This window comes from Opisthorchis viverrini, assembly GCF_000715545.1.
Source record: "Opisthorchis viverrini unplaced genomic scaffold opera_v5_445, whole genome shotgun sequence".
In the NCBI taxonomy this organism is placed as follows: Eukaryota; Metazoa; Platyhelminthes; class Trematoda; order Opisthorchiida; family Opisthorchiidae; genus Opisthorchis; species Opisthorchis viverrini.
The window spans coordinates 14,024-26,575 of NW_008752107.1; the positions used below are offsets into that span (position 1 = coordinate 14,024).

General features: G+C 46.8%; 2 protein-coding genes across 2 annotated transcripts in view; both read left to right on the forward strand.

The window, feature by feature from the left end:
- Positions 1 to 270: 270 nt before the first annotated feature.
- The window catches only part of T265_11108 (hypothetical protein), a gene marked incomplete at both ends in the record, with an annotated part of 14,020 nt that continues 1,738 nt past the window's right edge, over positions 271 to 12,552 (forward strand). The window contains 7 exons of the mRNA XM_009177674.1: positions 271 to 541; positions 3,278 to 3,512; positions 3,695 to 3,939; positions 6,163 to 6,330; positions 6,665 to 6,971; positions 7,924 to 8,192; positions 10,782 to 11,024. Of these exons, the coding sequence (XP_009175938.1) occupies positions 311 to 541; positions 3,278 to 3,512; positions 3,695 to 3,939; positions 6,163 to 6,330; positions 6,665 to 6,971; positions 7,924 to 8,192; positions 10,782 to 11,024 (1,698 nt within the window). The remainder of the gene's footprint in view (positions 542 to 3,277; positions 3,513 to 3,694; positions 3,940 to 6,162; positions 6,331 to 6,664; positions 6,972 to 7,923; positions 8,193 to 10,781; positions 11,025 to 12,552) is intronic.
- T265_11109 (hypothetical protein) overlaps positions 6,220 to 12,552 on the forward strand; it is a gene marked incomplete at both ends in the record, with an annotated part of 9,545 nt that continues 3,212 nt past the window's right edge. The window contains 4 exons of the mRNA XM_009177675.1: positions 6,220 to 6,330; positions 6,665 to 6,971; positions 7,924 to 8,192; positions 10,782 to 11,024. Coding sequence (XP_009175939.1) covers positions 6,220 to 6,330; positions 6,665 to 6,971; positions 7,924 to 8,192; positions 10,782 to 11,024 — 930 coding nt within the window. The remainder of the gene's footprint in view (positions 6,331 to 6,664; positions 6,972 to 7,923; positions 8,193 to 10,781; positions 11,025 to 12,552) is intronic.

Sequence of the window (12,552 nt, forward strand, 5' to 3'; positions counted from 1 at the left end):
CAACCGATGTCAGTGGCGTTCTTGTTGTCAGTTTCTATCCAGATTGCCTGAGTGAATGTCTGGAGGTGTAGGCACCTCGGAATGATTGTGTTCAGCTAGCACTAAGTTACAATAAGGCTTTCAAATACGCAATTGTTGTACGGCAGTGAAGCATCGGTGTTGAACACTGATGTCATGCTGTCGTTGGTGATGATTACTTAGATATGATGGCTTAGATTATATTCTTCCATTGAGATTCTTCCCCCTAGGATGTTGCCTATGCTTTGTTCATCTCCAGGGCGCAGAAGTGTATTCCTATGCGGAGGATGGAATGGTCACAGATCCCTTTTTGGCCGAGCATCTTGCACACTTTGGGATCGATGTGATGAGAATGAAAAAGACTGACAAAACGTTGGCCGAATTGGAGATTTCTGCAAACGAAAGATTGGGCGAATGGCAGCTTTTGCAGGAATCCGATCGCAGCCTGGAGCCAAGGTATGGACCAGGTATGACGGGATTGCGGAATTTGGGCAACACGTGCTACATGAATGCGGTTGTGCAGGTGAGGGTGGCTCCTTTTTTTTAGTAGGTGTCCTGTCCCAGATCCACAAGTTAGACACGCCGCACTACGATGAGATCTGTCTCGTAAGCTCACCTCCGACTTCGGTTTCTAAGTTTTGAGCAACTTTACAATGCATTCTTAACTTTTCTACTAGTTGTCTGTCGGTGCTTCACCTTTTTCCTGCCGAGTTTTTCTGTTTGCGACCCCAGAATCACATTACTGAGAATCAGATTGGATGATAGGTCGCACCGCACTTATCGCTTCTCTGTACAGTCTTAGCGGACTATGACCCATCGCCTTACCTTAGCCAATGTCTGGTGTTTCATCTGACAATCGGTTTCTCGCTGCTTCTCAACCGAATCCCCAAAAACATCGTCAGAGGCTGCAGAACTGACACGAAACAGAGTTGCATTTGATTATTACGGTAAGCTTGAATAGCACACGATGTCCGTGAACGCGACCGCAGTTTGTGACTTCTTGCATACCAAGCAAATAGCCTATCAGCTGATTGTGTCCCATTCCACCATACATGTGCGCTTGAAGTTCACACGGATTCGACACAGCACCGAGTTGTTTGGCCGTTGTCTCCGAGCTTCATAAGCAGGCCTTTCGTTTGAAGTCCAGGATGAGTCACACGTTGATATCCAAAAAAATATTGGCTTGAATCACTGTGGGGTATGGTGGTTTTTGGGCACTCCATATACTCGTTTAGCGATTCCAAAGAGGGGCCTCTTCTCTGGAAAGTTCACAACAAGGTTTGCTTTCTTGGGACGGAAACCACTCCTAGAGAACGTCAAGTACCTCCTCCCCCATTCCTTTTTGGTTAGGGATAATCGGACAGAATACCAAAGCCTCCATGTTACAAAACACAAAAATTGTGCTGAGTTTTCTACTCAGTCCAACTTGTGACCAAACGCTTAGCAGTTTAGCCTCTTATTTCGAGCCAGTCCGCGCACGGACAGGATGAGTAATAGCCAACACGGCGTGCTCTGTGCTACGTGTGGAACCACCTGAATGGCGCTCAGCTATTGTGCGCCTCCGCTGAAGACGAAGCCAGAGGATAAACAGGAAGAGCCAGTATCAAGCTGACAGGACCCGGTTCAATGGGCTTTTGGCGGCAGGTTTTGGTAATCGCGTATGCCCTCCACCGTTTGCAATTCTATTGCACCATCTTCACTGACGAGTGGACTTTCCGCAGGAAGACTTATCCTTCGCTCTGGGACCCCGTGAATGGTGGAGCAATTTCTTTGGGAACACGGAGTAAGACGGATTATGGATGAATAGATTAGGTCAGCTTTCTCATGCCGAACGGTCTTGATCTTATAGCCGGAGAGTGAACAAACTCGCTTTCAGGCAAAGCCAGAACAAAGTGTAAGAAAGTGTCGTTCAGCCGTACCACCCTTTTGTTACCTAGCCGCCCTGCCACCCGAGGGGAACACGAAGGCTGAGATACGGCCAGGTTGTCTAAGCCTAGACGGGAACGGTTTGGTTCGAACCACGGACCTTTCGGTCGCTAACTTCGCGCCTTAACCACTGAGCCAACTCGAACTGCACGAGAAGCTGCATGAACAACCTGTTCAACTATTCATCCCCTTTTCACTTTAGGTCGGACAATATTCTATATTCGAGAAATACACTAATTTGCAAATCAACTTGGTTTTCATGAGAGACTCAACTGAATCTCTAGTTTATGATATTCTACAACTGAATGTGCTGCACGCAGGCCGCCTCATGATTCAGGTGGCACGATATTCGTAATATCACAGTATGTTTTCGTAAAGGAAACAGTCCAATTTGGGTTCAAGTAGAACATAAGGTTGACGGAAACCCGGGGACTGCGCCTACCTGATGAGCCCCAAGAAGGGCGAAACCGGTCGTGGGCTGTCGAAGAGTTTTCAGCAATCTTAGGTGTAGTTTCCTTTATGAAAATATGCGATATTTTTCTTTCGTATTCTTATTCTCAAGAGTTTCTTACGTGATAGGTTGGAGATGGCTTAAGTGGTTAGAGCGCGAATTAACTGACCGGAAGGTCCATGGTTCGAACCCAACCTCTACCTCTCGACTTCCCCCGTCTAGGCTTGGGCAACCTGACAGTATCCTAGCCCTCGTGTTTCCTTCGGATGGCACGGCAGCTAGGAACTGGAAGGGTGTTACAGCTGAACGATTATTTCACTCTCTATTATGTTGTCATTGAACAAATTTCACACAGGTTGGGGGATGACGCAAGCGACAGAACCTTCCTGGTGAAACGTTTTGACCGGTCATCTTTACCTTGTGAACGCGTTCGGGTCTCACCCAGATGAACGAGGCAACAGGAACATTCATGGGGCTTTCCCTGCACACAGTGCAAATAGTCATTTTGTAATATGTTTCCGTTACGCCTGTACGGAATTTCATTCCCCTTAGCTTCAGACAGGTTGGAACGGTGCCAGCACACTCTATGACCGCACGTTTGTCATCACTGATATGAGTGGACTAAAAGGAACAAACATAGTGAGGCCCCGGTATCGAACGGTTCAGTTATTAGATGACCAACGATTCTCAATCGTTCCCCCGGTTTAGTAATCTTCTCCTTTAATAACGGTATGAGCAAGCACACTGCACTGGTGATCCTCTATGGAAGTTGCAGTTTCGAGTCCACATCACCAACTTTTGGCTAGCAAGTACCGAACGGCCTGCTTTGACACCACTTCATTTCTTTTTTCCGGATGTTCACATGCGTTTTCCGTTTGACAGGTCTTATTCGCTATTCCTCAATTCCGATGGCTATACGCTTACCGACTTCCGTATTGGATTGAGAAAACGTTACAGGGGCTAAAATCTCCTACCACTGCTGGGTCTTGCCTCCCTATCGATCATATTGGTCTGCAGTTTGCCAAACTTGGACACGGACTCTGCTCCGGTGCCCATTCATGGCTCGTCCCCGAGAATTTCGAGGAACTTCGTGAGGGACCTGTTCCTTTGCTTCCAGGTAATTTGTGAAACGTGTCTTGAGTTTTGTGACTGAGTTGGACAATCATATTCAGTCTAGGCACCAGGTGATCACATAGCGTGCAGTTCAATGTGGATTCCGGCAGGACGGCTTTGATGGCAACGACGAACAGCCCACCAACCTCTGTCTCTCTATCCCCTTCTCCTACCTTCTCCATGCAGGTATTCGTCCTCAATTGTTCCGTCGTCTGATGGGCCTACATAATTCCACGTTCCGTACGAAACAGCAACAAGACGCTTACGAATTCCTTCTATATCTGTTGGAACTACTAGATACCAAGGCAGCATCGGATCAGTCAACTAGTAGCCTGTCTAATGCCCACGGTCAACCGGTGGTCGTCGGCTCCCCAACTTCCTGTCTACGGTTTTCCGTTGAGGACCGCCTGGAGTGTGGGATGACAAGCAAAGTGAGAAGTTCGATTGTTTTACTGTGTGTACGGTAAACGGGGCGTCGTAGTACTGTCGTCCGAGATGCTGATGTGTCACGGCTAGACTCACCCTGTTTCTGATCTTTTAGAGGCCCTTAAAGCCATTCTGTTCCTTTTCAGACCTCCCCGATATCCTATTTAGTAGGATTAGTAGGATTAGAATGATGTCACTTTGAAGAGAGCATTCCATCCGTCCTCGATGGAACTGAAATAGTAATTACGCCAGTTTTTACAACGCGTCTTAACGAAGGAGGTAATCACACTTATGATTGTGTGGAGATTTGGTTAGTGCATTCACGCGACAGCTAGTTGCTGATTTTGGTAGCCTAAATGCACCGGCAATGAGTTATTACCTCACTTGTCGTCTAATCTGGTGTGCGTCTGCCATGCCATAAGTAGTTTACGAGTGGCGTACTTATTTTTAAGTCTGGAGGCCACTGTCCCTTGGGTTACAACCCATCCCCTGGAAGATACTACTACCACTACAACTACTTTAAAACTCTTACTCGTTGAGCTACTCGGTAGGAGGCATCCCATAGTGGAAGTAAAATCTAGTGACAGCACCCCGGCTAACTTGGCCTTTCGAAGTGACTGGTGTCTCAGGGCGGGTTCCTGGACTGTTGTGGTGAGGTGTCTATTTTCCGTTATAAACTCTGTTCCTACGCCGGCATGACCACAAACCTGCAGAATCCTAAACGTGAATTGTCTCTGGTCGATCCAGTCGTGTCGTTGTTTCGCGGGAAATGCCGTGCTTCGTCCTGTATTACTCATGTGCATTAAAGACTGACAGCAGAAGAGTGCGCAGTGTACCGGGGACACATGAAGAATGGGTAGACACACGTCGGCTGTAGAGAGTTGAATAAATGAATGGATCGTTCAGCTGTAGCAGGGACTCCACCCAAGTACAATTTACTCCTGACTTGCGTTGGCAAATCGATGAAGCCGTTCGGCTGTAGCATCCTTTCGGTACCTAGCTGCCATGCCACCGGAACGGAGGCGCGAGGGCTGGGATACTGATAGGTTGCCCAAGCTTAGACAGGGGAAGTCGAGAGGCAGAGGTTGAGTTCAAACCACTGATCTCCCGGTCAGTAAATTCGCACTCTAACCACTTGAGCCATTTCGTGGCTGACACGCAGTTGTTCTGAAAAGACCAGTCGAGTTTAGGTGATGCGACGGAGAATGACACAGCAGTAAGTGAATGAGTTGGGGATTGAGAGGTAGACCTGGAGTCGATGGATTGAGGTGAAAGGCGAGAAAGGGGAGACGTGTGGTTTTCGCAAGGGTAGAATGCAGCTGATCTTTACGAAATTTAGTCAATGGTCTCTACATACCCTGATTACGATGTACTGTTGGTCTGCGCTCTATCCTCATGAATCTACGTTGATACAGTTAGTTGAGAAGGGAAGGCAGTGGATATGAAAAAGATGATATATTCTTCTGTGATGTGGATGCAACTCGACGCGAACGAAACTAAATCATTAACGGACTTGGAGAATTCGGTGGAAGATAATGCGGAACCTCTGGAACTTGGACTTTGTGGACCCGAGCAACTAAACCTCCAGGGTGAACTTCAAACGAATGGTTAGTTGGCAAGCTTCCAACCAAACTGGGGGCGAGATCGCTCAGGAGTTATAGCGCGAGTTTACTGACCGAAAGGTCCGTGGTTCGAACCCGACCTCTGCCTCTCGACTTCCCCCGTCTATGCTTGGGCAACCTGGAAGTATCTCAGCCCTCGTGCTTCCTTCTGGTGTCTTGGCAGTTAGGTACCGAAAGGCTGCTACACCTGGACAACTTTTTTCAAGATCAAGAGGAGATCAATATCGGAAAAAGGCGGTCTGACAAAAAAAACCTTGTGCCATACTTGACCTTGTACCTTTGGGCACAGTAGTTCAGTTTTACCGAAAAGGTCGACTGGTGAATTAGTATAGATTTAACTGTTATGGGGATGGTCTTATCCCTGTAAGAGCTTTCACGTATCTGGACCTTTTTTCTTTTGTGCTGCTTGCTGATTTCGGCCAGATCCATGGATGTGCTTCTGAAGTTCCAGACGTTTCTCTAGTCGGTGTTGTTTTCTTCACTGAGGCTGAGCGGAGCACTTTGCAAACTGTCTTTTATCTACCGTTTCGTACCCACAGATCTGTTAGTTTACACAAATTTGTCCTCTATAGCTTTTTATTCTGTTCTCAAAAAACGAATTTTAAGGTACGTTACACAACACGTGAAGATGTGTGCCTGTCGCTCCCGGTTCCCCTCACGGAAATGATCAATCGAGAGGAGTATGAGGCCTACGAACAACGCCGCCAGGAAGCTGAAGCCTCCGGGACTAATTTACCCACGGACGACGTTGTCCGACCGCGCGTTCCGTTCGAGGTACGTATGCTTCTTGTTTGCAACCATTCGCATCGAATGTACGGGGGAGACGTGTGAGCGTAGCATCTTTCATCCCTCTATTTGTGCTTTTTATCCAGCTCACTGGTTAGGGGCGGGGTCAATTTCAACTAACTGATGGCTCTTACATCCCGTTTACATCTATTGGGGATGTAGGAAATCGATTGTAACTTATGTTATCACTGCAGCTCCTGGTTATCGTTTCAACCACCAACATTGGACAGCCTTACTCTCAATTTTTCACTGATATTGATGTGCTCCAGCAAAATAAAAGACGTACTGCCGCTTGATTCGATATTCTCACTTTATCTTGCAGGCTTGTTTAGCTTCTTGGAGCAACACAGAACTGATCGAAGACTTTAGGACTCCAGCGAGTGATCCTCCGGGTTTAAAAACGCACGCCCTACGTTCCAGTCGACTGATAAACTTTCCAGACTATCTGTGCATTCAGTTGTCCAAGTTCACTGTTGGCTCTGATTGGCTACCACGGAAACTGGACGTTGAAATTGAGCTACCGGTGACAGACGATCAAGGGAACATTCGTATCGATTTGTCTCGTTTACGTTCAAAGGGTGGTCTACAACCGGGTGAGGTACCGATGCCAGACTCGGAACCAGCTATCGGTGAGCCACTGCTTTGATTGACGTGTTCGTGACTTCCTCTTTAGGAGAACATGATACGGTACTCACTGCCTGTTTCCTGTGGATATTAGGGGTGATTTTCGGTAATTTAGTGGTCATTTAGTGATATCCTCTTATGGATCACCTCGGTTTTTTTTGACGCCCAAGTGACCGGTTGCACTGCTCCCACAGTTGTGTTGTCCGCATTGGTAATGCCTTAACTCGGTCTTCCAGTCAAGAGTTTTATTCTACAGGACTGTGTAAACTGATGTCAAGAAATCGAAAGCCGTTGTCCAGCTTGTTCCACAATCCTTTCATGAATCTTCGTTGAGATGTGAACCTTCTGGATGGAATTTGTACAGACCAGACCTGTCCTCTGCGATCATTTGGCACGATTTCGGTGTTCACACAACGCACAACTCTCAAGGCGCACACTTCATTAAACCCTACCCTGAGCCTCAGCTAAGTAGTCTGCTCAGCAATCTCCTGATGTCCAAGAGAGTATTCCATTCTATAAAGAATCAGCTTTGTTTTGGACTTGTTTGTCTTTTTGTCAAACTACTGTTGGTTTGCTGAGCTCCAAATAAGCTATCGATCGGCACCAATTAGTGACTACTTTTCTGGCTGTCTCCTGTTTAGACCGTCGTGGCCTGTTCAAATCACTTCTGCTTTCACCATAAATGACCGCATTCATAAAGGTACTGTATTGACGAGATGGCCCAAATGATTAGAGCGCTAATTTACTGATCGAAAGGTCCGTGGTTCGAACCCGATTTCTGCCACTCAACTTCTCCTGTCTAGGCTTTGGCAACCTGGCGGTATCTCAGTCCTCGTGCTTCCTTCGGGTGGCATGGCGCCGAAAAGGCGCTACAGCTGAACGGTTGTTCTTTTTATTATTACAATTGTTGTTAAAAAAATTATCAAATTGTTCATTGCTCACTTTTTCTCTTACCAGCTCCTGCCCCTCCGGCTCTTGTTCCGGATGAGGCTGTAGTGCAGGAACTAATGAGCATGGGTTTCCCGATCAATGCCTGTCGACGTGCGTGTATTGAAACTGACAACTCGGGTTTACAGGCGGCCACAATGTGGATCATGGAACACACGGATGATGCGAATTTCGATGCTCCTCTGTCGGACGCGGCTGCACGCGGCGCCACTGCGCAACCGCTGCCTGACGAAGAGTCCATCACAATGATGACCTCGATGGGTTTCACTAGAGAACAAGTCAGTTTGAGTTGTGTCTTTACTTCTACCGCGAATATTTTAATCTTGATGCTGTTCTTCACTATTTTCAAGGTCGCACTAGCCAAATTTGGTGTCGTTTATTTGTGCATCTTGAAGTTCATTAGCATCTCTAATCATCTTATCACCACTGGCGCTGATCGGTTATTATACTCACCAGTACACAAGTGGCCGGGAAGAAGAAAGAAAGCGTTCAGCTGCAGCACGCTTCCGGTGCCTAGCTGCCACGCCACCTGAAGGAAGCGCGAGGGCTGGGATACTGCCAGGTTACCCAAGCCTAGACAGGGGAAGTCGAGTGGCGGAGGTCGGATTCGAACCACAGACCTTCCGGTCAGTAAATTCGTGCTCTAACCACTTGGACCATCTCGCCCAAGATCAAGCAATGGGAAACGCCGATCGGGAAATTATCGTTTCACTTGGTGGATTTAGTGCTGGGGAATGTCTCGTTTTGTTACAAAAAAGCTTCATCAGGTTAGGCGATTAGGTTACAAGGTTTATTGAGTTTCAAGGTAGCAGGAGAGCCTTGCTGGTGGGCAGATTGGCTCAGTGTTAGTTGCCTGCGGAGTCTCACTGTTCTGCTTGACTTCATGTGTGGATTCCTTTTGAGTGTCATTCACAATTTTTGTTGGTCTGTAGGAGCTAGCGTGAGGAATTACTTGAAAACTCAGTCGGCTCAGGCTTTCCAGCATCAATCATAATAATAGTAATTGTAACAATACTGATAATAATATGTCTCCTCCACGTCTACCAATGAGTTCTCTTGACTGATAACCACACATTCCCATTAGACACCCAAAACCACCCTTCACACGTTCACAAGTCCTGCTCCTTCAAATCCAACTGTTCAACAACTATAATGTTTGTGATGTACTACTCATACGGTCGCTGAAAATCCATCGACATCTCACGACCGGTTTCGCCCTTCTTGGGGCTCATCAGGTGGGTGCAGTCCCCGGATTTCCGTCAACCTTATGTTCTACCTGAAACCAAATTGCGCGAAATTAGCGAATATACACTCATTTGCAAACTAATTTGGTTCTTTCGAGAGACTCACCTGGAACCCAGCTGAACCTCTCGTTTGTGGAAACCCTTTCTGAGTCATCGAGCTCAGCGTGATTGGAGATACCGCAAGACATGGTAGCTAGTCGACTTTGTTGGAATTCGTGTTGGCAATTCTGGAGTTATGATTGTGGCAGACTACCTCCTTTCCCATACACTTTTATTCTATTCTTCACGATACTACTTTCTTCTAGGTCCTAGCTTTGCGCCAATGAAGCATAAATGTTGATGACTGATGGTGTTCTGATGGTGACGTCATCAAAACTTTCCTTTCCGTGAAGAAAAGTCTTCCCAACACGCCTGTGTAACAAAATGAACAATGTCATGTGAGCACCGGTTGAGCTGGAGTGTTCGGATTCGCGGCCCACATCCCCCTTGAAACTTCGAAATCCTGTACCACAAAATCGTTCAGCGGTAGCACCCTTTCCTTGCCCATACCACCTGAGGGCTGTGATACTGTTAGGTTGCCCAAGCCTAGACAAAGGGGTCGAGTTTCAGAGGTTGGGTTCGAACCATGGACCTCCCTGACCACCCATCTGCTTAATGCGGCACTACTCTTACTAAACGCTGAACATAACAAATAGATAGCCTAGTCTCACTGTCACTCCAACGAAGTCGCGTTTTGCAGCCTGTGTCTCTCTAATCATTTGTGCAATTAGAAGTACAGTTGGACGGAATAACCCTGACTAATTAATTCAACGAAGACCCTCTTCATCTTCAAGGTTGTTTCGGTTTGATAAACGATTTCCTCTGTGTGCGTGTATGGCAAGAGGTTTGCAGGTGTTGACACGACACAACTTCGTGGATTGATGATGAAAACCGTCTGACAGCCCACCACCAGTTTCCTTATTTGGACTCACTAGCTCGTAGTCCCCGAGCTTTTGTCATTTCTGCTTGGTAGTTGAGCACCAGATCATGTGTGCGTGAACTTACACACTCATTCACGAATTAAGATGCTGTTAATGGTGGACTCAACCAGACCTCTTGTTTGTCCAGTCAGAAGTTACCACTCCTTGAGGAGCCTTAAAATGGGGAGCAGTGAGCTGTAACCAGTCTTGTAAGTAGTATCGTTCCATGTCTTGAATATCTCCTCAACCGGAAAATTATTCGGTCTCCGTCCAGCACACTGTCGATATCTTAAGCGAGCGGTTCCATTTCACGACTCGTTGTCCAGGTTGCTTGGAACTGTTTGTCGCGCCTTCGGGATTGCACAGGTCGAAATTTTTCACTCAACCTTCATATTCCAGCTCTACTCCGTGTTTAGGTTCAGTTATCTTCATGTTGTCTTATGGCTGGTGCTTTCCGTAGAACCGATAGAACCCGAGGTAGCTTAGTGGGGGCTCGATGTAGTTCACTGGTTACATCCTGAAACTGTTGCCTGGAAAGTCCCTAATTCGAGCCCGACTTCGACATTTGGACTGCTCCTGGACAGCTCCTAGTTCTTGTGAAAAATCACTGTATGGAACCACAGACCACAGCATCTCGCCTCTTTCATATCGTTTTGTCTTTTAGGCGATAAAAGCTCTGCGCCACACTGGTAACGATCTTCCGGCAGCCGCCGACTGGGCATTCAGCAATCCGGACCTGTTGGACGCTCCCATGGACGCAGACCAGAGCCCTACTGGTGACACCGGTTCAGTCCAACAGGCAGACAGCAGTCACTCTGTTCAGACCGTGGCCAAACTGCCGCTGTCTGATGGGAGCCCAGTCTACGAACTCTGTGCTTTCATCAGTCACATGGGCAAATCCACAACGGTATGTCTGTCTGTATGGCACATATCGTGTTCGCCACTTATCGTGTTGCTCACCTATGGAAAAGTCCTTTTTTGCACTAAAGCCCGCACGTTTGTCGATCTGGTTCGGAAGCCATGCCACTAGTTAGTTTCTCCCAACAAGGGGTTGCCAGTGGTATGAATATGCTCTCCGGTAACGTTGTATGGTAGTGCGCCATCTTTCCTGTTGAGCGCGCCTAACTTTTACACACCACTCTAAATTTTGCGAGCATCTGGTCACTATTTGGATTACCCGCCATCAGTTTACTCGTCGCTGAGTTTCGTTTGGCATGCTGCGTTTACATCGGAGATTTTTTTTTACATTAAGGTCGACTTGATCAAGTTTCTTCTCCCCTCATTTTGATTGCACGTTGACCTTCTGGATTGTGATGTCCTCATGTGTTCGTTGCATTTTAAAGTTATTTTCAAGCAAGAAGAACCAGCTAACGTCCAAGTAGTCATCTAAACTAGTAATTAAAAAAACTGTTGTGTGATGGTGAGTGAATCGATTATATGCAAAAATCTGTTGGTCTGCCACTCCTTTTTTCGGTCGTACCACTCTTGGCACCTGGTGACGGCAATGCTCTTCACCTAAACATCGCTCGTCCAGTTTTAAATAGGGTTACTTTCTCACCTAATTTTACGTTTCTGCTATGTGAACATTGCTCACGAATTTCGGTTGAATTTGATTCAAGTTCCATTCATCACGGGTGTTTTTCACTAACCGGAACCTCATATTCCCGATTGTCCAAACAGATTCTTGAGGCAAGACTGAGCTCGAGACAGCTCAGCGAAACTGCTGAACAGAAGTTCCATGGTTCGAACCTAACCCTGCCTTTTGTATTGTCTAGGCTATGCAATTAAAAGGTACCTCAGCCGAACCATCACTAGTACTCATTGTTCGAGACCAGGACGAAACTAAATTTGATTTTGATTATGGTGTAGCAGCGGATACTACTGATGAGGCATGCGAGTAGTCTGTGATCTTCTCGAAACTCCGCTCCGTGTCTAATGAAGGATGAAGTTCATCAAGGGGGGCTTGTGGAGCTGCTTTGGGGTGTTCGTTTACAATAGCGTGATAGTCAATGAACAGCCATGCAAGTTGATGAAGACTCTTGAGAATGTTCGGTTTTCGAAACCTGTGTGCCTATGAGACGTTTGCTTTCCTGCTTAGCTGGTGTTTGCTAATAAATGACTTCATGGTGAGGGGCTTTCCTCCTTACAATGGTACCTCCGTCATCATTTATTCAGACCAAAACTGACGACAGGTAAGGTTGACGCTTTTGCCGTTCAAGCAAACTTCAGTATGCACGTCAAGAGCAGCTGGTTGGGTCAGTTCTGTTGAACGACGAGGATGAATCCCAATCATGGATCCTGTGAACAGACTAAAGTGATTTGCTTTGGATTCGTGATGAATGACTGGGCGGACTCTAGGCAAGAACATCCTATCCGATTGTTATCATTATCTACTCCGATACAACAAACGTGTTCTTTTGCAACACAATGAGTAC